Source organism: Lepisma saccharinum, chromosome 15 (assembly GCF_977018435.1).
Source record: "Lepisma saccharinum chromosome 15, izLepSacc3.1, whole genome shotgun sequence".
NCBI classification, from domain to species: Eukaryota; Metazoa; Arthropoda; class Insecta; order Zygentoma; family Lepismatidae; genus Lepisma; species Lepisma saccharinum.
Window position 1 is genome coordinate 8,287,490 of NC_139243.1, and position 27,419 is coordinate 8,314,908.

At 43.8% G+C, this 27,419-nt stretch overlaps 1 protein-coding gene across 1 annotated transcript in view; it reads right to left on the minus strand.

The window, feature by feature from the left end:
- Positions 1 to 27,419, minus strand: part of LOC145999759 (endochitinase-like) — an 80,745-nt gene that overhangs the window by 12,046 nt on the left and 41,280 nt on the right. Inside the window, exon 17 of the mRNA XM_083137050.1 lies at positions 14,786 to 14,947. Coding sequence (XP_082993176.1) covers positions 14,786 to 14,947 — 162 coding nt within the window. The remainder of the gene's footprint in view (positions 1 to 14,785; positions 14,948 to 27,419) is intronic.

Consider the following 27,419-nt stretch of genomic DNA (forward strand, 5'->3'; position numbering starts at 1 on the left):
AAATTTACAGCTTCTGCCACAACACCAAGGCGAAGACGCTACATCTGGTTGATGTCGAAAACCTAGAGGTCATCTACAACAAGTTTGCCGAGGAGCTGGTGGCGAAACAAGAAGAACATGAAGCTGAGGGCTCGGGGGGTTTGCTGTGTGGGGGGCCTCACGAACTGTGCATCAAACTTTGCAAGTTTACGCCTCTCTCCGCCTCCAGCTACGTCCCCTTACCACCTTCCATCGCGGCAAAGAAGGCTGTCCTGAACATTCAAAACGGTGACGCCAAGTGCTTTCTCTGGTCGGTGCTTGCAGCGTTGCACCCTGTCCACTGGAAAAACCAACCAAAACGAGTTAACCACTACCTACCCTACGAGGCAGAACTGGAAGTTGGCATGGCTGGGATCGACTACCCGGTGGAGGTCCCGGATATTCGCAAGTTTGAGGCCCGTACACGCAACCCTCGGTTGGCCATCAACGTTTATGGCCTCACTGACGAAAATGTGGTGTACCCCATCCGGGTGAGCGACGTAGACGACGATGGTGCTCGAGAAATTCACCTTCTGCTCATCAAGGATGAGACCCATCACCACTACACCCTCATTCGCTCCCTCTCTAGACTTGTTTTGAGTCAACGGAGCAGTGAGAGTCACCACGTCGAGGTGTGTCGCAGGTGCTTGTCTATATTTCATAATCGAAAACAGCAGGATTACCAGCGCATCAGAGGTCCCAACATCGCTGCAGAGAAGCTCGCTCGCCACAAGTTCTACTGTAGTAACAACGAGCCTGGGGTGGCAGTCTTGCCCAAACCTGGCACCGTGGAGCGTTTCCGCATGCACGGTGCCATGGTGGAGCATCCCGCTATCATCATCGCGGATTTCGAGGCCTTCCTCAAACCCCTGTCCACTTGCGATCCAGATCCCGAAGTTTCCTCCACCACCCCTTACCAACTCCACGAGGCTTCGAGTTATGCATACGTTGTGGTGCGACGTGACCAGCACATTGCCCCCGAGCCCTACGTGTACCGTGGCCCCGACGTAGCCAAACACTTCCTCGAGAGGATGGTTGTCGAGGCCAACGAGATAGGGAAGATACTGTTGGCCCCCAAGTCTATGCTCCCACTGTCCCCCGACGATCAACGTAGACACGACGAGGCCATCGCTTGCCCTGTCTGCGTCAAGAAGTACACCGCCAACAACCGTAAAGTCCAACACCACGATCACTTTAACGGTAGGTATGTTGGTCCTTGGTGCAACGATTGCAACCTCATGGCCCGGGACCCGCGATTTATCCCTGTGTTTTTTCACAATGGCTCGGGATACGACTTCCACCACCTCGTCAAGCATCTTGGGTACGACGACATGCGAATCAACGTCCTGGCGCAGAACGAGGAGCGTTATATTAGCTTGAGCAAGTGGGTGCGAATCCCAGGATCACGCTCTACCGTCGAGCTTCGCTTCCTCGACTCCCTGAGGTTCCTCCCGGCAAGCCTCGATGCTCTCGCGGGGAAGGTTAGCGACGAGCAAATGCTCATCACCTCAGCAAACTTTCCGAACTTGGACGCCGGCCTCTTCAAGCGTAAGGGGGTCTATCCCTACGAATACATCACAGACCCCTCCAAGTTCGCGGAGACGTCGCTACCTCCCCAGGCGAAGTTCTACAGTCAGCTACGAGGCTCGAACATCACCGACGAAGAATATCACCATGCCCAGTCCATGTGGCGCGAGCTGGGCTGTCGAACTCTCGGGGACTACTACGACGCCTACCTCAGACTTGATGTGACGCTCTTCGCCGACGTGTTCCAGACGTTCCGTGCGACCGCAATGAAGATCTACCAGCTGGACCCCGCCTACTTCTATAGTCTCCCCGGACTGGCGTGGTCAGCCATGTTTCTGGTGACGAAGATCGAGCAGGAGCTTCTTTCCGATTATGACATGGTGCTGTTTGTGGAACGCAGCATCCGGGGTGGCATGGTCCAGGTGTCGCAACGGTACGCGCGCGCCAACAACCATTACATGGCTACTGGCTAACACCCCTCACAACCGTCCAGCTACATCATGCACACGGACGTGAATAACTTGTACGGACACTCCATGATGCAGCCACTCCCCTTTAGAGGGTTCGAGTGGGTCGACCCCTCCAACTTCAACATCGAAAGCTTCGACGATTCAAAACATGGGTTCTTCGCCGAGGTTGATCTGCAATTCTCCGAGAAACTGCAGGATTTGTTCAACGATCTCTCCCCTGCACCCGAGTTCAAGTGTCCACCCAATTCCAACCAGAAGAAGCTCATCATGGATTTCGAGCCCAAGAAGAATTACGTCCTACACTACCAGAATCTCCGGTGGTTGATGCAGCAAGGGGTCACGCTCGACGCAGTTCACCGCATCCTCAAGTTCGGGCATTCTCCGTGGTTGCGTCCATATATTGAAGTCAACACCAAACACCGCACCGCAGCCACGTCCGAGCTTGATAAGGATTTCTTCAAGCTTATGAACAATGCGGTGTTCGGGAAAACCATGGAGAATGTACGAAATCGTGTAGATGTGAGGCTAATATCAAACAAAGCACAATGTCGCAGGCTCGTAGCAAACCCGTTATTCAAATCGAGGACCATTTATAACGAACAGCTTGCTCTGGTGCATATGAGGAAGGGGGAGGTGAAGCTCAACAAGCCAATTTATGTTGGCGCCTCAGTATTAGACCTGAGCAAGCTGCACATGTTTCAAATATATTATGGGATACTACGCCAGCACTATAACGACAATATTAGCCTACTCTACATTGACACGGACAGTTTAATATACCACGTTCGCACAGCCGACGCGTACAAGGATATGGCCACTGTTCCATCTTTGGTTGTCCTCTTCGACACCTCAAACCTTCCCCAGCCGAACCGATACGGCATCCCGGCTCGCAACAAGATGGTGGTCGGCAAACTCAAAGACGAGAAGAAAGGTGATTTAGGTCTCGAGGTTGCAGGTCCTTGCGCCAAAACCTATGCCATCAAAGCCGAGGGCAGCGTTACCAAGAAGGCCAAGGGTGTCGGCAGACAGGTGGTTCAGGAGAATCTCACATTCGAGGACTTCTTCGATTGCGTCAAGACCAGGTCGCCGGTTCTAAGAGCAGAACAGCGCATCCAGAGCGTCGACCATGTGTTGACCACAAACAAAGTTAGAAAAATTGCGCTAAATCCTGATGACAATAAGAAGTGCATCCTCGAGTGTGGTATTCACGTATTGACGTGGGGGTACTATCGCTTAGCAAAAAGCAAAACCTGCAACATATGTCCATCTTCAACAGAAGATTCATAAAAAAAAAACAAAAAAAACATTTTGACTGTCATTACAAAAAACTTTGACCGTATTCTTAAATAACCAGCATGCCTATGAATTTGTTCGGTTTCAAAAAACAGATCATTATGGAAACCATACCAGATCATGAAGTCTTAACTTCCGTGTTACCTAAACTCAACGGTCTGTTGATCATTCACCTCAACAGCATTTGGACGAAACTGAATGACGATGTGGGCAAGATGTTTTATGTTTTTAATAACAATTTACATTTCTACGAAATTCCGATCGACGGGAAACTTCAAATCACCGTGAATCCGGAAAACGCAGGCGAAATCAAAATTTCTACCGGCAAGAACATTTTTCGAATCAAGCACGACAAGATGCTTTCTAACATTACGTACGATGTGTCTGCAGGAGATTATTTTTACATGGAACTCCTCGGAGATTACGACAAACTCATTCCTCTTTTTGTAGAATTACGAATCGTCTATCCTATTATAAATAACCGTTAACCAAAAATGCCTAACGACATTTTCGGCAACACCAAGCGTGTAGACCATGCAGAAGAGATTCTCATGTTGGACATTCGAGTTAAGAAGTTGAGGACCGATTTGATTGCTTTGCAGGAAACCTTAAACAAAAGTTTAGAGTCGGAAATCGCCACGCTCCAAACGCAATGTCTCGACCCCATTCTGAAAATCGATTCCGAACTAAAAACACTCATAAAAAATTATGTCGACGTACCTTCTTACGACAGCGTTCAAAATATACAGTTGAGCGTGGATTCGCTTCAAAATGATTTGGCCAAATTACAGCAATTTCAATCGAAAAATGAAGATTTGGAAAAATTGAAACTCGAAATCGAAGAACGAACTTCCGCAATAGAAAATAATTTCTCCGAACTTCAAACCGTGGTGAACGATATAGACGCAGAACGCTTGCATGTCGTCGTTTCCAAATTACAAGAAGAATTCACCGGCACGTTGGAAGAAATTAAATCCAAGTTGCAGACTTTGGAAGATACCATGACGAACCTACCATCGTCGGACGAATTGCAGGTCATCGGTAAAAGCGTCGCGAACATAAAAATTCAATTGGAGGCCTATCAAGATTTCGAACATATTCAAACCACCATCGCTACGCTTCAGGCGTCTCTGGAATTGATCAACGAAGAAATTAAAAATATTCACGCTGAAGCGAGAGCGTTGACGAGCATTCAAGACACGCTGAGCACGGTTCAGCAGAAGATCGAATATTTAGAAAATTTGAACGTCGAAACGAATCTTGCTCATTTTCATCATGTACTTGACAACATACAGGGTGACTTGGAATCGTTACGGACGAGCGTGCCTTCGAGCGAAGATTTGGAAAAATTGAAAACAGCGGTGACGGCACTATCCGATTCGAGCGACATCAAAAATTCATTGAGCGATCTTGAGAGTAGGGTGGCCAATCTCCCCACCTCCAAAGAATTGCACGCTTTGAAAAGAAACATATCACGTATGCTGAAACGACTGGAAACGGAAACGGCGAACGTGGAACAGATTCGAGACGAAATTAGTTCGCTGGTGTCGACGCTGCCCACTTCGCAGAGCGTCGCCGACCTTCACACGCAGTTTACAGAGATGCGAAGCATCGTGAACGATCTTACCGAGAAGAGCTCGAAATTGAATCAAGTCGAGAACCTTCAGAACATCGTCGTCAACATCAGAGATCAAGTTGGAGTGCTGGAATCCACGCAGGAATCGACGCTGGCCTCTTTCGGTGCCAAGTTGCAAGAACTCAACGAAAACTACAAGCAGTTGAACGTGGAAGTGAAAATCAAACCGTCGTTTTCTGCCGTAACAGATACCATAGTCGAGCATTTGCTGCCCATCGAAAATAAACTCGGACAAGTTCACAGTAATCTGCTCGGCGTCGACACTAAATTCGCTAAACTGCATTCTCTGCAAGCCATCGAAATCAACAGCGTACCCAATCAACAGAGAATCTCCACGTTCGTCGAAGGTAACAAACTGTACATGTTGCATCCTTATCATCCGTACTACAAGTTTCTCCTCGATGGCACGATTCAGATAAACGAATTTTCGTACTGGTCTCACGGTAGAAAAGCTAGCGTTCCCACCATGACTTTGATATCGAATCGTGGTGTCCAGAAAGCAGGAAACATTCCTCTGGCACGTTGGAACGAAACGCGCAACATATATGAAATACACGAAGACGAAGATCTCACCGTTTTCGACGTGAGTGTCGGCGATAAGCTGATCATTCAAAACACGAGCGAGGTGCCACCCTCTTTGAATCCCATCACGCTGGTGCTTCTCTTGAAACGTAATCTCTAAACAAAAAATGTCTAGGCAAGACATCGTCGAAGAATTGCATAAACCTGCACGCCGCAACTACGAACGTTTGGCTGTGGTAACCAAGGGCATCGATGACCTCTGGCAAAGCGACCTCGTCGAGATGAGTAGCGGCAATTTGAAAAACGTACATAAATTGAACAAGGGTAACAAGTACCTCCTCACCGTCATAGACACGTTTTCGAAATTCGCATGGGCTCTACCTTTGAAGGCCAAAACGGGAACATGCGTCACGGAAGCATTCAAATTAATTTTTCGCGAAAGCGGCGGCAGACGACCTCGGTTTCTGCAAACAGACAAGGGGAAGGAATTTTACAACGCCGTATTCCAAAAGTTTATTCAAAAACACAAGATTCGACATTATTCGACCTTCAGTCACATCAAAGCCAGCATCGTGGAAAGATTCAATCGAACCTTGAAAACACACATGTGGAAACGATTCACGCTTCGGGGAAATTACAAATGGGTCGACATCCTCCCGGAACTCGTCGACACCTATAATGATACGGTACACAGAACGATAGGCATGAAGCCAGCTGACGTTACCAAGTCCGACGAGCAGCGTTTAATTTCTACAGTTTACTGTCCAAAGTACACACCCACGACAAAAAAAGCTAAATACAAAATTGGAGACCAGGTGAGGATCAGCAAATTCAAACGCACCTTCGAGAAGGGGTTCACAAAAAATTGGAGCACGGAACTCTTTACGGTGGTTCGAGTTCTACCCGGAAACCGACACACGTATATAATAAAAGATAGTAGCGGTGAGATTTTGAAAGGAAGATTTTACGAAGAGGAACTCTCTAAAACGAAACACCCCGACACGTACCTCATCGAGAAAGTATTGCGTAGGAAAGGTGACAAACTGTTTGTCAAATGGCTGGGACTTCCGGAAAAGAGTTGGATCGACGCGGACGAAGTGATCTTGTGAGTACGTGGAACGTGGTGAAGCGTCTACCGGATCCGGAAAGTCAAACGAAGAAAAAGAACGGTGAGTTGCTTCCCGACAGCATCCGCTGTCTGATCGTAGGTCCTTCGGGGTGTGGGAAAACGACACTGCTCGTGGACAATTTTCTCCTCACACCGAATTGGTTAGATTGGAAGAACAGGCACCTGTACGTGTTCTCGAAAAGTTTGGAGCAATCCAAATACCAGCAACTGATGAAACTGTACGATGGTCTGGATATTGCAACGTTCGCCTCGGAAATAAAACCGCTCGACGATTGTCGTGAAAATTCAGTTGTTGTGTTCGACGACGCCATCCTGGAAAATCAAAATGAAATTCGCAACTTTTTCACGCAAGGTCGTCACAAAGGAATGGATTGCTTTTACCTAGCTCAAACGTTTTCCAAAATTCCAAAACAGTTAGTACGCGACAACGCTAATTTCATATGTTTGTTTCGTCAAGATCACACCAACCTCAAGCATGCGTACGATGACTACGTAGGCGGAGACATGAACTACAATCAATTTTCGGAACGCTGCTGCTCTACTTGCTGGAACGGTGACGATTTCGGATTCGCGACGATCGACATGACGAGGAAACCCAACGACGGAAAATACAGAAACAAAATCAACGATTTTCTAAACGTTGCAACGTTGTGAGAAACGATGTATATAAATAAACATTATGACGAAGCGAAAAATTGAGGATGAAAATCTCAAGTTGCGAAAATACCTCGCGAAACGCTTCAAAGGTTGGAAATCCGAGAATCGCGGATTCTACGAAGAGAAGAAACGTCAGGATCAACCCGTGATCGATGCCATCAGCAGTCTAGGTAAAGAAATTAAAAGTGTCACGGAACAAAATAAAAATTTGATCAACGAACTCGTACCGCTCGCAGCTAAAAGTTACGCCGTACCCACGCCCATTTCGAGCATTCCTTCGACACCGTTCGAACTGAAGGATGCACCGGCACGACGTCGAGCCATAGGTAGCACGTCGTCTTCAGATAAAATCGAGTTGGGACCTTTGGCACGAGACTACCTGAGCACGGGGAAATTCGACAAGGATGAAGTGTTCGAATTGTATCCCAGCATGGAAACCAGCGAAGGCGGCGGTGTGGTGTGGAAGATTGGGAAATCGAAGGTGACCTTCGAAGGCAACGACATTAAAATCAATTTAGGCGACAAGGATAGTTGGACCAGGTATCCGGGTACGGTGGGACTGTGGGAACTCGTCGCCAAAAAGCAGCCGAAAGATTACACCGACGAAGATTACCAGAGTTACAAGGAAATTCTGATCATGACGGATGCCTTGTACCAGAACAACGACGCCTCGCAGAATAGGGTGAAATCGAGCAGCGGCGAGAAGTACAGGAATCTCATCAAACCGATTTGGAACCAGGTGAAAACAGGCAGCGGCGTCAAACGCTACAACACGCTACCCAAAGAATTCGTTTGGGTGGACGACGTTAGGAAACTCGTGGACCGATTGTTGGTGATAGCCGGCGAAGAGAATGCAGGCAACCGTAATTTCTACAACGAGAAGGTTGGCATCGTGGACATGATCAGCACGAAACTTTCCAACTTCATCGTGAACGACGACAAGGGCATAGGTTACCTGATCAAAATCATCAACACGCTGCCTCCGAAATTCTAGAACGTGGCCGAAGGAAAGGGGCTCGTGAACGACATCATCAACAAGTTACCTTTCGAGATGCATCTACCTGGCTACCAGTACTGCGGACCGGGTACCAAACTCGAGAAAAGATTGGAGAGAGGAGACAAGGGTGTGAATCCGTTGGACGCCGCATGCAAAGATCACGACATCGCCTACAACACCACGCAAACGGATCTGGACGCACGTCACGAAGCAGACAGAAAATTGGAGCATGCAGCTTTCGAAAGGTTCGTGAGCAGAGACGCATCGTTGGGTGAAAGAGTTGCAGCACTGGGTACCACCATCGCCATGAACACGAAACAAAAATTGGGGTGGGGTATATAAATAACATACCGTAAAAAAACTACACAAGAAAAAATCTCAGAATATATATATAAATAACATACCGTGAAAATAACACATAGAGCATCAACATGAAGCCCAAGGGTGTCGTGTACCAGATACCATACTCCAATCTTAAAAATCTAGGTGCTCTCGATGGGTTACTCACCAAGAAACAACGCGAGAAGAAACGTTCTTGCTTGTCGAAAGGACACGGAATGAAATTGCTTCTCAGCACACCTCAATTGAAAAGATTGCAGCGTTCGCGGAAACAGCAAAAGGTCGGAGGTTTCATATTCAGCATCCCGGCCATCCTGGCAGCATTGGGGGCCGTTGGAAGTTTAGCCGGCGGTAGCGCCGCCATCGCGAAAACCGTCATCGACTCGAAGAAGAACAAGGCCGAGTTGGAAGAACAGAAACGTCACAACCTGGCCATGGAGAAGAAAAAAGGAAAAGGCGTGATGAGAAAGTTTAAAAAAAAGAAACAGAAGCACTCACCAACCGAGACATTGAATCTCTGATCGAACCGTTACGAATCAAATACTTCAGAGGAGTTTTCATGTCCGACTCGCTACCTTCAAGCGTTAAAAGAAGAGAATGCGGAGTAGTCAACTTGGACGGTCAAGAAAATCCAGGCACGCATTGGATATGTTACCACAAAAACGACGATGATAAAGCATTCGTTTTCGATTCTTTCGGAGGTGTTCCACCTACAAATTTAATTCATTATCTGAAAACGAACAAAACTTCTATATACTACAACGACGAACGCATTCAAAATTTCGGAGACGTGAACTGCGGTCATCTCTGTCTCTCCGTGCTCGCGTTTCTCTCTAAAATAAATAACCCTACGATCGAGGATTTCCAGAAAGCATTGTGGAACCTCAAACAGCATCACTAGGATGGGTGTGTTCCATCTCACGAGCGAATCTTCAATCTTGAAACTCACGCTGCACGACGACATCGTCTATCCTAAATCCGTGGCTCTGCGTGCATTCTACAGCATGTACCTCATACCCAATGTTACGCAGCACAACAACAAAATTAGCGTCGGAAGCGAACACATCGTCGTCACGCCAGGACAATACAATCTTTCCACTTTGCAAGCTCAGTTACCCAAAGGCACGTACCTTTCTCAAAATTCGGTCACGCATAGAGTGGAAATCCTATCGGCGACGGAGACCGTGGACCTGGGCACCATGGGAGAACTTTTAGGTTTCGAGAACGACACCAAACTCGAAGCCGGCATCAAGCACGTAGCAACCAACATTCCTAAATTCTTGGCCATAGAAACTCTGAACGTACACTGCAACGTGGCGGAAGGCATGATCACGAAATCCTCGGACGGATTGTTAGGAAGTCACAAGCAGACGGGAATCATAGCCACTTTCAAACCAAGTTCCGAGTTCATGGAACCGATCATCTACACGCCCTCTTCGCCGATCTATTTTCCAGTATGTCGCAACCGCATAGACGACATAGAGTTGGTGGTGACGAACGAGAAAGGAGACGTGGTGGATTTCGCAGGTGCCACTACGACGGCCATCGTGGAGATCAACGTATAATAAATAACCATACATGTAAAATGGAGCAAATCGAAAGTTACGAATTGCAATCTTTCCCTCCCAACCGTCGCACGTTCGCCAATATGAACGAAGCGAACAGGGAGATCGAATACGACGTGGACGTAGGCGATGGGTTCATTCATCCTCACAGAGCGGACCTCTACCTTCAATTCGACGTGGTGAAGAAAGAAAGCGGAGACGCGTTTCCCGCAGCAGCAAACTTGATACTCGTGGACAACTTCGTGCCACACCTGTTCTCGCAGGTGGAGGTGAGGAAACACAACACCGTCATCGACAGAATAGATTATCCAGGCATCACGTCGACGGCAGTGGGAACGTTGAAATTATCCAAAACGGACGCAGCGTACTACCAGGCCGGGGGATTCGAAGCCGGGACCAAAATATCGACGAGAAGTCACACGGTGCTTTTTCCCATGCGTCTGCTGCCTGGTTTCTTCTCGGACTACAAGGAGATCATGTGGAAGGGAGGACTGAGGATCACGTTTCGAAGAGCGGCCAACGACAACGACGCACTCATGCGATACGCTACTTTGGGTCCGGACGGCACCACGCCGATAGCCAACACTTTACCCGAAGCAGCGAAATGCGTCATCCGGAGCATGGAATTGAGAATGCCGGTGGTGGAATACGAAACGAACTACGCCCTCAAGTACAAAGCGGAGATCTTGAAAAGTCCGCAGGTGCCGATTCACTTTCACGGTTACCAGTGCGTGCAGAAGGTGGCGTCGGGAAGTCACATGGAATTCGACGTGACGACGCAGTTCAACAACATACAGTTCGACATGCCAGATTTCGTCGTAGTGCTTTTTCAGACCGGACGCGATAAGAATCAGGAAAAAGATTCCAGCAAGTTCGACGACTGCAAGATCAAGAACGTTTATCTGAAGAACGGTAGGAACGAAGTGTTCCCGCGCGAGAATTACAACCTCGACGTGACCAAAAACGATTACCTCAAACTTTACGAAGCGTTCTCGGCTTACAAACGCGTGACCGAGGGAAGCGTGGACATGTACTACACGCCCAGCGAGTTCAAAGCACGGAGACCCATGACCGTCATCAACACATCTAAGAGAAAGAAGGTTGTGGTCAACGATCGAACCAACATCAAGGTCGTCTGCGAGTTCCACGATGCCTTGCCCGAGGATACCCTATGCAGTGTCATCCTGATTGCAGAGAAGTCCTTCGCCTACGACGTGAAGAACGAGAGGGTCACAGAGCAGTTTTAACAAGTTTTTTAACATCTTTTCTTGCACAATAAGAAATTTTTTGTACTAGCACAATCAGTTACAATAGCACAATACGAATTTCACTAGTTCAGATCAGTTACAAATGTCAATTTCCTTAGTTATCAGTTACAATATCTTTTTTGCACTATAGCACGAGACAATCAGAAAACTTGCACAAAAATTTTGTTGTTGTTGTTTTTTACACGTGAAAATTAACAATAAAATTTCTTTTATCGTTTCAGATGCTGTCGAAACATCAAAAACACATACACACACACTAAAAAAAAAGCATGCAACTTTATTTGTAACACACACATATTCTCCATCTTCATCAAGAAAGTATTATAATAAACATAATTATTTTTATCTATATCTCACAATAAAACTCTATATCCAAAAATATCACAACATCAAATAACACTAGAGTCGTTAGTACACGTTGCATGCATTACGGAGGTCCTCTGTAGGGTTTCATGGAAGTTTGGGGGAAAAAAAAAACACGTGAAACCCTACAGAGGTGCGGTTATCTAGAGCCGCAGCCGTTAGAACCTTTTTGGGTTGGGCACCACGCACCCTGGCGGGGTTAGGGGCCAGGTATCCTAAAAAACAACAATTATTATTTTGTTTGTTTGTTTGCGTCACAATACATAAGCGCGCACGCGTGTGTGGCACATCGTTTCCCCGAGAGAAGTTTACAAAAATCACAATATATAAACATTGGCCTCTCTCTTTTTTTTTGGGGGGCTTGGAAAAAATTTACAATAAGAGGACATCGCTCACCACTGTTGCCAGCCATAAATCTCTCTCTCTTTATCTTACAGCAAAATTGGCATCTCTATTTTTTTTTAGTTGCAAGTAAATTGTCAACACACTCTAGTTAATAATGCTACATATTATACGCACACACGCACACGCATACTATATTACCATCCACCCATCCATCTCTTTCTCTTTTACGGCAGTATATATTTGTTGCCCGCTCTCCTTGCCCAGTGTATGTATGTTACGCCAGTATATAAATTGGCTAAACCCCCTTGCCAAGTAAAAAAAAACTGTAGGTAAATATTAGCGACATTGTCAGTTGTTTAACTCTTCCCCCTCTCTCGCTCCTCTCTTTTTTTTGTAAAAAGCCATGGTAAAAAGTACTAGTACGTTGGCAAATTGCTTTATGCACTGTAAAGCAAACCTCAAGCAAGATTGCCAGCTCCTTGCTTTAGGTTAGGTTAGGTTAGGTTAGGTTAGGTTAGGTTAGGTTAGAGTAGGTTAGGTTAGAGTAGGTTAGGTTAGAGTAGGTTAGAGTAGGTTAGGTTAGGTTAGGTTAGGTTAGAGTAGGTTAGGTTAGGTTAGGTTAGGTTAGGTTAGAGTAGGTTAGGGTGGGTGTTGGCAGCTGTCGGTTGTTTAACTCTTCCCTCTCTCTCTCTCCAAGCCTCAAGCAAGGTTGCCAGCTTCTTGCTTTTATGCACTGTAAAACAAGCCTCAAGCAAGATTGCCAGCTCCTTGTTTTAGGCTAGGTTTACCCCCCCCCCAAAAAAAACCTTGGTGATTTTTTTCGAGTAAAATATTAGCAACACTGCGAGAAAATAAAGCTTATGCCTTACGAGAAAAATCCATTAAGGCAAGCCTCAAGCAAAATTGCCAGCTCCTTGCTTGAGGCTACGTTAGACCCAAAAAAACTCTTGGTGATTTTTTCGAGTAAGCAGCTGGCAACACTGCCATCAAATGAGGCTCATTGCCTTACGAGACAAGTCCATTAAGGCGAGCCTCACCGAGCCTCAATATAGGTCCGTGAACCGGGGCACTACAACTACTATGGTGCTCTGTTTGGGTACATCGTGCACCATATTGACTTATTTACTATCCAGGCTTAGGCCGAATCAAATTCCAAGTAATGATTTAGAAGATGATTATCAAGCGTAGTTCGGAGTTTGTTGATTGATGCATAGATTGAATTCAATTACGTTATTTTTACGTCGTTTTCTGCAACGTTTTGCTAATCTCGATGATTGGAAGAACGGTGATACGATGAGATGAATGAAGGGGCAATCACAAACACACATGGACGACACAACACAATTTCTACAGATGATTATCCTGACTGAAGGTCCAGGCGCCAGAGCCTCGTTAGTCTGCAAAATGTAGTGCACTGTGTACTACGTGGAAGAGAGGTTGACATTTGGGTGTCGTATGAAAGGACCCCCCCCCCGCACCCCTAAATCGGAGTTTGTGTCAACCCTCTGTTCCTGAAACTGAAAATTGCCAATTTTTATTTAAGATAGAATTTTTTTCTGAGCCCAATGTATACGCATGTAGGCCAATGGGGACTGGACCCAGAGTTTTAACCACTATGTGCCTTCACCGGCTACTCTTTAAGGCAGAGTTCTGCTTACAGTGTGTGACGTCAGCGATCTGTACTCATTGATTCGTGACGTCAGGACCTTGAACATGTTACGAGCAATCTTTGTAAGTTGCCAGTTTAAATTAATGTAATTTTTCCCCCCAAGGAACCATTGGCAAACACCCATAAGCTTATTAATATAGTAAATCCACTAAGTTCATGTCCCTTCTGGTAAATTCACAAATCGCACCACGATTTTTACATAGTACTGGGTAGAAGAGGGTGGAGTTTAGTAAGTGGATATTGTAGGGAATTGAAGGTAAAGGTACCCCTGTGCATGTTCACACATGCCATGAAGGCATATGGGGGTGATGTGGAGGTACAGTGGTTCCGGCCAAAGAACGGACTTGGAAATTCTAATTTTGTCTTTTCTGTCGAAAGCCATGGAGGGTCACATGAACCGCTGAACCAATCGGCTTTGTCCAGTTGCCGTGGTGAGAGGGAATTCTCGTGGTATTCTGCGTTTTTTTTTGGGGGGGGGGCGTTTTCGAAACAGGTAGCACCCTCAAGAAAACCAAGCACGGAGAAGCCTAATGGTTGTCGCCAAGTAGCAAGCGAATGGGTGTCCGATTTCCTGCCTCTCCCTGAAATGCGAGCGAAGGGGACTTGACAGGAAGAGGTGTCGTGTACGACTGGACAAAAATCAAGCGTGCAGCAACCGGTAGCAACACCACTTTTCCACCCTTGAACTGGAGGCGGAAAGTCTGGGTATCCTCAACTCCATTCTTTGGCCGGGCGGACTTTAGAGCTCCACATATTCTTGATCTCGGTTAAGGGGCCTGGAAAATGTTTAGGAAACACTTTGTTTAGACAATTGCTAAACGTTCGTTAGGGAGATTTCAGACTGAAGCGACACGAAACACGTCACTTGGGGACGAGCCAATCTACAGCAACGTGTCACACCGTAACGGTGCAAGCCTACGTTGGATTGGTGAAATCCTCAAGCGACACGTGTCGCCTGTCGCTTCGGTGTGTAATCTTTAGGCTTACCTCAGGGTAAGAGCCTCCTATGCTGCCGCCCCCGGCGATCGGAGCGCCGAGATCGTGCTGTTCGGGGTCCTGCAGGACGTAGCTCTTCCCGTAGTATGGCGCTCCGACCACCAGCTTCTCCCTCGGGCAGCCTCTCTCTTCCCACAGCGCCAGACCGTCGTTCTGCAAGAACAACCAAAGAAATATGCTTCATTGAAAGACGAGAATGGATTTGATGAAGGAACACCCCATAGACAGGCAGGTCTGTTACGATGATGATTGAAGTTGATATCTGAAAATATTGATTGATATTAAACATTTACGACACCAACCTTGAATATCCACTCGTAAGTCGTAGATTCTCGACAACCAATCGAAAAAATCTGTGCTTCTATACAGGGTGTATCTAAATTCCCATTACAGACTTTGAGGGCTTTGTAGTGGGGACCAAAACGGTTAAGTTTTGCATAGAAACTCATGTTCGGAAACTTACCGTTCCCCGCCACAAGCAACACCACCACAACACACGTTGAACTCTCCAACTTCTGCTGCTTACTGTATGTTGTTTTTTCATAGCTGCAGCATCCACTTCCAAGAAGGGCTCGATGTGGCGACCATTGACTTCAACACAAACACCGTACCTACGTATCATGTTCTGGTACACACGATCACCAACAATTGCTAGTCCAACATCCGCTGTTGCCATAACCAGCGCCATCAGATCTTCCTCCGATTCCACCGGGTCTCGTAAATCAAGCTCTTTATGTGACCCCACAGGAAATAATCGAGCGGAGGCAAGTCCACCGAACGTGCAGGCCAACGTACGTATACCCTGGTCATTAGCGCCGAAAACGCGGGAGAGTTCAACGTTTGTTGTGTTGGTGTTTTGCTTGTAGCGGGGAAACTGTACGTTTCCGAACATGAGTTCCTATGCAAAACTTAACCGTTTTGGTCCCCACTACAAGCCCTCAAAGTCTGTAATGGGAATTTAGATACAACCTGTATGTGTGGGTGAGTATTGATATTGGTGTAAACAATCTTGTAGACATGTTTTCTGTTTAAAGTTATAGCTAGCTCTTGTCTGGTTATATGGCGGGCGGCCTACATACTGGCAAGCGGGGAGCGGGGAAGCGACCAATCCAGCGCGATGAAAAATACAGCACTTGTAGAACGAGGTGTGTGCAGCTGGCCTCGTAAGACCAGACAAGAGCTATAGCGATTATTTTCGTACCGTAATCAATATATCTGTTTGCTATATATCTTATAGAATGGCTGTAACTATAGCGGTTATAAATAGAGTACGAGTAGTGGGAAGGTATTGTTTCTAAGTCATCCTTGTAGGTATGCCTAGTATTTAACCTCAGTTGTGACATATTTTGATGATTTTTTATGGATTTTATTGCGTTCGACGATGTTCTAGCCCTATTTTTTGCCCAATCTCATTTTTGGAGCCTCATCTTTGTAGGTATGCCATGATCTTACGTGATATAACTTAACCTATTCACTTTTTTACAGCCTTTTACGGGTTAAAATAACCTACAAAGTGTAAAAATGGTTGTTTCTACGCAACCCTTGTAGGTGGACTTAGTATTTAACCTCAGTTGTGACATATTTTGATGATTTTGATGATTTTTCTATGGATTTTATAGCATTTGACGATGTTCTAGCCCTATTTTTTGCTCAATCTTATTTTGGGACCTTTTTGGTAAGGTGGTTCAACGTAAACGGCTACGCCCCCCTTTTCACGATGTATGTCGTGGCAATAGGTTCAATGCCCCCACTACTACTTTTGGAGGCTGGGAGGGGCTCGCAGTCTTGCCAAATTACTCCACAAAAATTTCACCACATGATATTTCACAGGCGAAGCTAACCTACAAATAGAAGTTGGCAACACAGACTAGTACCAAGAAATTTGCTTCACAGGCTCCCCCCTTTTTTTTAAAAAAAAAAATTACATAATGATATTTCACAGGCGAGGCTAATCTACAAATAGGAGTTGACAGCGATCTATGCTGTAATATTTTGTAGCCTTCTAAGATGATAGGTATGCAGTAAGGTGGAGAGTTGGTGAGTACGCTAACTGGCAATAGTGGTGGTGCAGTGTTGATGCTCTTGTTACCCCCTCCCCCCTGTTTATTTCTAGCATACTGATCTATTGCATGCTAACCAAAAAAAAAAATCTTAAGCAATATTGGGAGACAGGCTCGTTTTTTGTAATGCCATGGACGGAAATATGCATACCTCTGTCTTCCACATGTATGTAATGCGATTTGAGGGGAAGAGGGTCAATTAACCTTATGGCTGACAATATTTCTATAAAATAACAATTCCTATGAACTCTGTAAATTTCCGAGCATATGTTGTATTCATATTTTTACTTATCTTCGAGTGTACATTACAAATCTGCAAACGGATTTTGGCTATCTCGTACCGTTTCAGAGATAAACCTACTTCCGGTCGCCATTTTGGATTTCCGAGCATAGGTTGTATTCATACTTTTACTTATCTTCGAGTGTACATTACAAATTCGCAAACAGATTTTGGCTATCTCGTACCGTTTCAGAGATAAACCTACTTCCGGTCGCCATTTTGGATTTTTGAGCATAGGTTGTATTCACACTTTTACTTATCTTCGAGTGTACATTACAAATCTGCAAACAGATTTTGGCTAACTCGTACCGTTTAAGAGATAAACCTACTTCCGGTCGCCATTTTGAATTTCTGAGCATAGGTTGTATTCATACTTTTACTTATCTTCGAGTGTACATTACAAATCTGCAAACAGATTTTGGCTAACTCGTACCGTTTAAGAGATAAACCTACTTCCGGTTGCCATTTTGAATTTCTGAGCATAGGTTGTATTCATACTTTCACTTATCTTCGAGTGTACATTACAAATTCGCAAACAGATTTTGGCTATCTCGTACCGTTTAAGAGATAAACCTACTTCCGGTCGCCATTTTTAATTTCTGAGCATAGGTTGTATTCATACTTTCACTTATCTTCGAGTGTACATTACAAATTCGCAAACAGATTTTGGCTATCTCGTACCGTTTAAGAGATAAACCTACTTCCGGTCGCCATTTTTAATTTCTGAGCATAGGTTGTATTCATACTTTTACTTATCTTCGATTGTACATTACAAATCTGCAAACAGATTTTGGCTGTTTCTCTCTGTTTTAGAGATATTCCAAAATATATATATATATTTGAAGGATCAGGGGGAAAAACGATGAATGTTCATTCGAGACGATTTGCTAGGAAATAAAAAACAAAGTATTTCTTTCCATAACTACGTTAATATATGCCAAAATAATAATGCGTTTTTCAGGCACTTCTCATCGTTTCCCAACCAAGGCCGTTCTCATTCTTATAGTACAGCTTCTGAACTATCAGATGCCGTTGCGATCTCAAAATAGGCGAAAAATCGACATTCATCGTTTTTCCCCCTGGCCCTTCATTTGATAAGCGACAACAACAGAGCCATCTCTGTGCAAATGTTGGAACTCGATGAATGCTTGAGGGGGACAAGTCATTTTTTTTTTTCAGTACGTCAACATTTTTAACTCTTTTTGCCAGTGAATGGGTTAGGTGACTTGCAACGACGAAGGCCTTCTAGCAATACGAACTTAGCTTATGCCGGCGTAATTCGCTAAAATATCTTTAATTTACATATTTCTCATACCGCCGTATCTTGTTCTATTAGACCTCTTCAAGAAAATCGCCAATTAGTGAAAACTAATTGAGCACAACAGCGAAAGAGGTGCTAATAGGGCAAGCATACAATGATATGTGAATTGTTGGTTTCTTCGATTCGGATAAATGGATCGAATTGAAACTGGGATATTTTGCATTTTTTTTATATGATAGCTAAAATAACGGAGATTTTGATTGGCTAATAATTTATACGTGGTGTTTTCTGATTGGTTTAAGTAAGCAAGATTTCTATTGGCTCTATAAATCTATATAAGTCAGAGCACAATGCTTATTTCTCACCTTTGCTGGATCGGCAGAGGAACCCACATCGCGGGGGATAGAACCTGAACGAACTCCACCAAAGTATAGGAGACTAGAAGCATATAATTTGGCGGAAAAACCCAAGTAAGGTCATAGAGTTTTTCATAGGGAATAGTTTTATCAGGTTGGTAATAGCCCATAAAATTTTATATATATTTTTTTAAAATTTTATATAAATAACATATCTGAAATTTCTATCGTTTGTTTGCTCATATTTTAAAGCATATAAAAAATGCAATCACCTACCTGTTTTACTCGCAAGAATGATAAGATCGAATGTGTCACTTGTGGGAAACTAATTTCAAAGAATAATTTATCGATACATAAGACAAGGTGTAACGGAGCAAATCGTTTGTTATCTTCTAAAGCCTGTGCTCAATGTGGAAAAGAAATTAGCATTCCAAATCTAAGTAGACATTTGAAAATTTGCAAACCATCAACCGGAGAAGGAACATTGAAAAGAAAAATTGATTATTCTGAAGCTGAAGCTTCTGCTCCAAAACAAATTAAGTTAAATAATAAATATAAACCAGTTAGGTCTGCATTTAATGGTCAACTTCAGGATTTATCATTTACGTCGGAAGCAGGCCGTGACGTTCCTAGTTTTTTGCGTGAAGTGAAAACTTTTGTACTGAATACTTTGAAAAGTAATCTTGAAAATAATTCCATAAAAGTATACGTTGATTTATTTTCCGAATATGAGAAAGTCGATGGTACAACAGAAGTTTTTTATCATCGTACCAAAAACCAGGCTCTTCATTTGGCAGATGTTGAAAATTTGGACGAGTTTTACTGTAATCTCTCAAATGAGTTGATTATGAAACATGACACTTTCGAGGCTATGGGGTCGGGATGGTCTTTATGTGGCAGTCCTCATACATTAACCGTTTACGTGAACAAATTCATGCCTTTTTCTGCATCGAGTTACGTTCCTCTACCACCGACCATTCAAAGCAAGAGAGCAGTGTTAAATATTCAAAATAATGACTCAAAATGCTTTCTTTGGTGCATCTTGGCAGCTCTGTATCCTGTTCATTGGAAAAATAATCCAGAGCGAGTTAATCATTACAAGCAGTACAAGACAGAGTTTGAAAATGTAATGTCTAGCATTGAATACCCCGTGGCATTGTCAGACATATCAAAGTTCGAGTCGCGTGCACGAGATTCTGATGGAAAACGCATTGCTATTAATGTATATTCTTATACGTCAGAAAAACATCTTGTGCATCCCATCAGGATAAATTATATCAACGATAATAATGCTCATATAATTAATCTTCTTTTAATTTCAAACAACAATATTCACCATTACTGCCTTATTCGTTCACTATCACGACTAATCAGAAGTCAAGCAACGAAGTATGCAAATCACATCGAGGTTTGTCCAAGGTGTTTGACCACGTTTAATGATCGAAGAAAATTCAATCACCAAATATATACCGCACGGCAAATTGCTATTGAAAAACGTGTCGAACATGAAATATATTTCGGTGACAACAAACCAGCTCGAATGTTGATGCCCAAAAAGAACGAAGTCGAAGAATTCAAAATGTACAAGGCTTTGTTTGAACATCCAGCTATTATCGTTGCAGATCTTGAATCATTTCTGAAGCCACTGTCCTCCTGCAAACCAAATCCAGATATTTCCTCCACAACGCCATACCAGCTTCATGAACCAAATAGTTTTGGTTACACTGTCATACGACAAGATGAAATAAATAAACCATATGTATACCGTGGACCGAATGTTATCGAACACTTTTTTGAAAAGATGGAAGAGGAGGTTGAGAAAATTGGCAACTTCTTGCAAATATCCAAACCGATGAATTCGTTGACACCAGAGGAACAAAAAATATTTGATGAAACTGTCGAGTGTCCAGTGTGCAATCAATACTTCACAAACGAGAATCGTAAAGTGTTTCACCATTCGCACACAGACGGTCGTTTCATCAGTGGAATCTGTAATGCTTGCAACCTCAAAATTCAAAGGCCCAAATTTGTCCCCATATTTTTTCATAATGGATCGAATTACGATTTTCATCACTTAATTCGGAAACTTGGATATGACGCACAAAAAATAGATATTCTTGCTCAAAATGAAGAACGATACATTTCTATAAGTAAGAAAGTTAAGATTTCGGGGACAAATGAAACCATAGAGATGAGGTTTCTTGACTCGTTCAGATTTCTCTCTGCAAGTTTGGACGCACTAGCAAGTAAACTCTGTGACGAACAATTCAAAATTACGAAAGCTAGTTTTCCCAACATAGATATAAAACTGATTAGAAGTAAAGGGATTTATCCGTATGAATACGTAAACAATGAATCTAAATTTAATGACGACACTCTCCCTCCTTAAAACGAATTCTTCAGTCAACTGAGAAAAGCAGGAATTACAGACAAAGAATGCGAACATGCACAACTGATGTGGGATAAACTAGAATGTAAAACATTCGGAGATTATCACAATGCATACTTGAAATTAGACGTAACAATACTTGCGGATGTTTTTCAAGCATTCAGGAAAACGTCAATGTCTATTTACAAGTTGGACCCTGCGCATTTCTTCAGCCTCCCGGGATTAACGTGGTCTGCAATGTTGTTGCAAACAAAAATTAAGTTAGAATTATTAACAGATGTAGACATGTTACTTTTCATCGAGAGAGGGATTCGAGGTGGGATGGTGCAATGTGTACAGAGACATGCAGAAGCCAACAACATGCACATGGAAGAAAAATATGATGCAAATAAACCATCGAATTACATTTTTTACATCGACGTTAATAATCTCTATGGATATGCTATGGTACAGAAACTTCCTTATGGAGGTTTCGAATGGATAGAAACAACTTCCATAAATATTATTGATTTTGACGCTTGTGAATTTGGTTTCTTTGCAGAAGTGGATATTGAATTTCCAGACAATTTGCATGATATTTTTTCCGATTTACCACCGGCACCCGAACTTAAATGTCCGCCTAATTCTAATCAACGCAAGCTTTTATTAACTTTGGAGAAAAAAGAAAGATATGTTCTCCATTACAAAAGTCTTCAGTTTTTGATTGCGATGGGTGTTAAAGTATTGGATATTAGAAGAGTCCTCAGGTTTAAACATTCCGAGTGGCTCAAACCATACATTGAAACAAACACACAACATAGAACAGTTGCCACTTCCGATTTAGACAAAGACTTTTTCAAATTTATGAATAATGCTGTATATGGCAAGACAATGGAGAACGTGAGAAATCACGTGGACGTGAGATTGGTTTCATCTGAAAATAAATGCAGTAAGTTGGTGGCTGATCCTAGATTTAAATCACGAAAAATTTACAACGAGAATCTGTCACTTTTCAATCTAGATATAAAAGTGATAAAATTCCGAAAACCAATTTATGTGGGAGCAACAGTTTTAGATCTATCGAAACTTCACATGTTTCAATTTCACTACAATGTTATGCATCCTTTCTACAACGATAGAATTTCATTACTTTACATGGACACCGACAGTTTTATTTATAACATTAAAACAGCCAATCTATATGAAGATGTAAAAAATCCGTCCTTGCTTGATTATTATGATACTTCTTCCTACCCTCAACCAAACAGATTTGGAATTCCATCTAGTAACAAAAAAGTTCTAGGTAAATTGAAAGACGAGTGTAACGGTGACATCATTCTCGAGTTTGCCGGTTTGCGTTCCAAAATGTATACATTTAGAACTGAGAGCAGCATCACGAAGAAAGCTAAAGGTGTTGGTAAAAATACTGTACAAAACAAACTTTCATTTCAAGACTATATTGATTGTGTGAAGGAATTGAAGAAGCAGCTACGATTGGAAAAAAGAATCCAAAGTGTAGACCATGTGATTACAACAAACAAAGTTAGGAAAGTAGCATTAGATCCACATGATGATAAAAGATGTATTTTGTCTTGTGGGATCCACACGTTGCCTTGGGAGCACTATCGTTTAGATAGTACTAAGAAATGCATACAATTCACTTAAAAAAAACTTATGGCTGGCAATATTTCGATCAAAACAAGCATATAAAATAACCATGCCTATGAACCTGTTTGGCTTCAGGAAGCAAGCTATGGAAGTGCCCGTCCAGCCTACGTCGTCGTCGAGTTTCAACGAACTCCTGCCTTCCATGCTATCTAAACTTAACGGTCTGTTAATTATACACTTGAATAGCATCCTGACGCAGTACGACGAGGATGTGGGCAAAACTTTCTATGTATTCAACAACAACTTGAATTATTACCGGTTCCCCATCTCCGGCAAACTGCAGTTCGACATGAACTCCGAGAACAAAGGGGAGGCCAAGGTTTCCTCAGGCAAGAACATCTATCGCATCAAGCATGATAGGATGGATGCGACTACAACGTACGATGTGTCTGCTGGCGATCGCCTGTACGTGGAGCTCTTGGACGACTACTATAAACTCATTCCTCTTTTCATAGAAATGAAAATCACCTACCCTATAATAAATAACCACAGTGGTAACAATGCCTAACGATATTTTTGGTCACACCAAACGCGACGACCACGGCGACGAGCTACTCATGCTCGACGTCAGGGTCAATAAGTTGCGAAGCGACCTGCAGGCTCTGCAGTCCACGCTCAACTCCAGCCTCCAGTCAGAGATAGCCAGCCTGCAGTCTCAGTGCCTGGACCCCGTACTCAAAATTGACGCCGAGCTTAAATCGCTGCTGCAAAAATACACCGATCTCGAGTCAATAGACAACTTTGACAACTTGGCACTGAGCGTAGGCAAGCTCCAAAACGAACTTGTGAAGCTGCAGCAAGCGCAAACTTCTGACGTGGAACAGCTAAGCGACACTTGCAGGACCAAACGAGCACCATCCAGACTGAACTGCAAAACATTATCCAGAGTATAAAAACTCAAGATGACTACGATCGCGTGAATGCCAGTATTGCCAAATTGCACGAACAGTTTCAATCGTTCGAAATTCCTACGTTGGAAAGCATCAAGGCTGAGCTTCAAACGGATGCTTTGCATGCAGCCATCAACGAAGTCAAAACAAAACTCAAAACGCTACAGGACTTCATCGACAATCTACCTTCGTCCAGCGAGCTGAATGCCATTGCCCGTAGCGTGGCCAACATAAAACTGCAACTTGAGACCTACGAGGATTTCGGGAAGCTGCAAGGTACCATAGCCCATATTGAGGATGCTCTCGCCGTCATAAAAAATGATCTGGCAAACGTACACGAAGCATTGGAATCCAAACTGCCTGGCATCAGGGATACTCTGGCCAGCGTCCAACAGCAGATCACCAAGTTGGAAAATCTAAACACCGAATCAGAGTTGTCGCATTTTCATCACTTGATCGACGACATACAGGCCAAGTTGGAAACTTTGCAACAATCCATCCCCACCCAGGACGACATAACGCAATTACAAGAAGGCATACGCGCTGCTGCTGCTGCCTCGGAGTTGGAAGCGATGAAAAAAGCTTTGGAGTCGCTCCAAAACACGGTGGCCACCTTGCCTACCTCGCAGGAACTGAAAAGCGTGAAGAGGGCTCTCAACCGAATACTCAAATCCGACGATATCAAAAACATCCAAACCGAAATTGAATTGCTTCGGGAGTCTGTTGCAACCTTACCCACCAACCAGAACATCAGCGAGCTACACGGCTTGTTTGCGGAAATTAGAACCCAGGTCCACGACCTCGCAACCCAGAGCTCCAAGTTGACACTCGTGGAGAGCCTGCAGCAGATTATCGCCAATGTGAAAGAGCAAATTGGCAGCATCGAGGCGAGCCAGGAATCGGCCATAACCAATTTCAGTACCCAACTACATGACTTAAACGAAAAATTCAAGAGGCTAATTGTCGATGTGAAGATCAAGCCCGATTACGACACTGTTGTCCGTGCTATCGAGGAACACTTGGAATCGGTGAACGATAGATTGGAGGACATGGAGAGTGAGGTTCGAACCAATGTAAACACCCTGAATGCCAGCATCGACTATCTCAAGTCTACCGTTGTCATCGAACTGTACAGTATTCCAAACAGGGAATTTTCCTCGCTCTTCCATCCGGGTGCCAAACTCTACATGCTGACTCCTGCCAAAGCCTATCACCAGTTTTTCCTCGCCGGCACACTTCAGTTCGTCAAGGTTTCATACTGGTCTTTGCCTCACGCAACCCACTACCCAACCATGACCGTGACGAACATCAGTGACGAGCCTAAAATAAAAGGAGTGGAGTTGGTCGATTTCACCCACCCCGAAACTCACGAGACTGCCTATGCCGAAGATGCTACTCAAATTATCGACATAGAAATAGGTGATAAGCTGTACATAGAAAGCCCGGCATTGTCTGCAGCCAGAAATCCCATCCAAGCTATATTCTTATTTTCGCGCAATGTCTAGGCAGGCTATTGTGAACGAGCTGCACAAACCTGCACGGCGAAACTACAAACGACTGGTGGTAGTGACCAAAGGCATATACGACTTGTGGGAAGCTGACCTTGTGGAAATGAGCAGTGGCAATTTAAAAAATTTACATAGAATCAACAAGGGGTACAAGTATCTTCTCACCGTTATAGACACATTTTTCAAAATTTGCGTGGGCTTTACCCCTCAAGGCAAAAACAGGAACCTGCGTGGTGGAAGCATTCAAAACTATTTTCGATGAAAGTGGCAAACGACCTCGATTTCTTCACACTGATAACGGAAAAGAATTCTACAACTCTGTCTTTCGGCAATTTATTCAAAAACAAAATATTCAACATTACTCCACCTTTAGTCACATCAAAGCCAGCATAGTGGAACGTTTCAATCGCACTCTCAAAACACGGATGTGGAAACAGTTCACGCTTCAGGGGAATTACAAGTGGCTCGTCATGCTTCCGGAACTCGTTAACAGCTATAATCACAGTTTGCATCGCACGATAAACATGAAACCGGCTGATGTCAACAAATCTGACGAGCGACGTTTAATTTCTACGGTTTATTGTCCAAAGTACAAATTTACGATCAAGAAACCGAAATACAAAATTGGAGATCAGGTGAGAATCAGTAAAGTTAAGCGTGCGTTCGAAAAGGGCTTCACAAAAAATTGGAGTACAGAACTTTTCACCATAGTTCGAGTCTTACCCGGAAACCGTTACACGTATATAATAAAAGATAATCGCAACGAAATTCTGAAAGGAAGATTTTACGAAGAGGAACTTTCTAAAACAAAATACCCCGACACGTATCTTATTGAAAAAGTATTACGTAGAAAAGGTGACAAGCTGTTGGTGAAATGGCTGGGACTCGAGGAAAAAAGTTGGATAGACGCAAACGAGGTGATTGTGTAACGGGTGCTTAGGACGTGGTACGGCGACTGCCAGATTTTCCCTCGGAACATCTGGATAGGAAAAATGGCGAGCTTCTACCCGACAACATTCGCTGCCTTATTGTTGGACCTTCTGGATGTGGAAAAACAACATTGCTTATTGATAATTTTCTTCTTGCACCCAACTGGTTAAACTGGAAGAACAGGCACCTGTACGTTTTCTCTAAAAGTTTGGAGCAACCAAAGTGTCACCAACTGTCAAAACTGTACGAGGGGCTAGGCATAGCCATATTTGCTTCTGAAGTGATACCACTAGACTGCTGTCTCGAAAATTCGGTGGTGGTTTTTGACGATGTGATCCTGGAGAACCAAAACGAAATTCGCAATTTTTTTACTCAGGGTCGGCACAGAGGCATGGACTGCTTCTACCTTGCTCAGACTTTTTCCAAAATCCCCAAGCAGCTACTCCGAGACAATGCTAATTTCATTTGTTTGTTTCGTCAAGACTACACCAATTTAAAACACGCTTACGATGATTATGTAGGTGGGGACATAAACTACAATCAGTTTTCCAAATTTTGCTCTTCATGCTGGAACCAAGATGATTTCGGATTTGTCACAATAGACATGACGAGGAAACCCAATAACGGAAAATACAGAAACAAAATTAATAATTTTCTGAACGTTGCAACGTTACAAGAAACGTCTTGACCTATTATAAATAACTACATACAATAAAAAATGAAACGCAAACTTGCAGACGACAACCTGAAGCTGCGTAGCTACCTGGCAAAACGGTTTAAGGGTTGGAAATCCGAGAATCGCGGAATTTACGAAGAGAAAAAGCGTCAGGACCAACCTATCATCGATGCCATCAGTGGACTTGGTAAAGAAATCAAAGATGTCACCGAGCAAAACAAAGAGTTAATCAACGAGCTTGTGCCACTTACTGCTCGAAATTATACCATACCCACACCGATATCCAGCATTCACACTACTCCGTTCGAACTTGCTCCGGCTCCGAGACGTCAGGCCCTAGGCAGTACCTCTTCGGACAAGCTAGTCGAGCTGGGTCCGTTGGCGAGGGATTACCTAAGCACTGGGAAATTCGAAAAAGACGAGGTATTCGGATTGTACCCGACCATGGAACATAACGAGGGTGTGGTTTGGAAAATTGGTAAATCGAAAGTCACGTTCGAGGGCGACGACGTGAAAGTTAATTTGGGCGAGAAGAACAGCTGGACTAGGTATCCCGGCACGGTGGGACTGTGGGAACTTATCACCAAAAAGCAACCTATAGATTATACAGACGAGGATTACCAAAGTT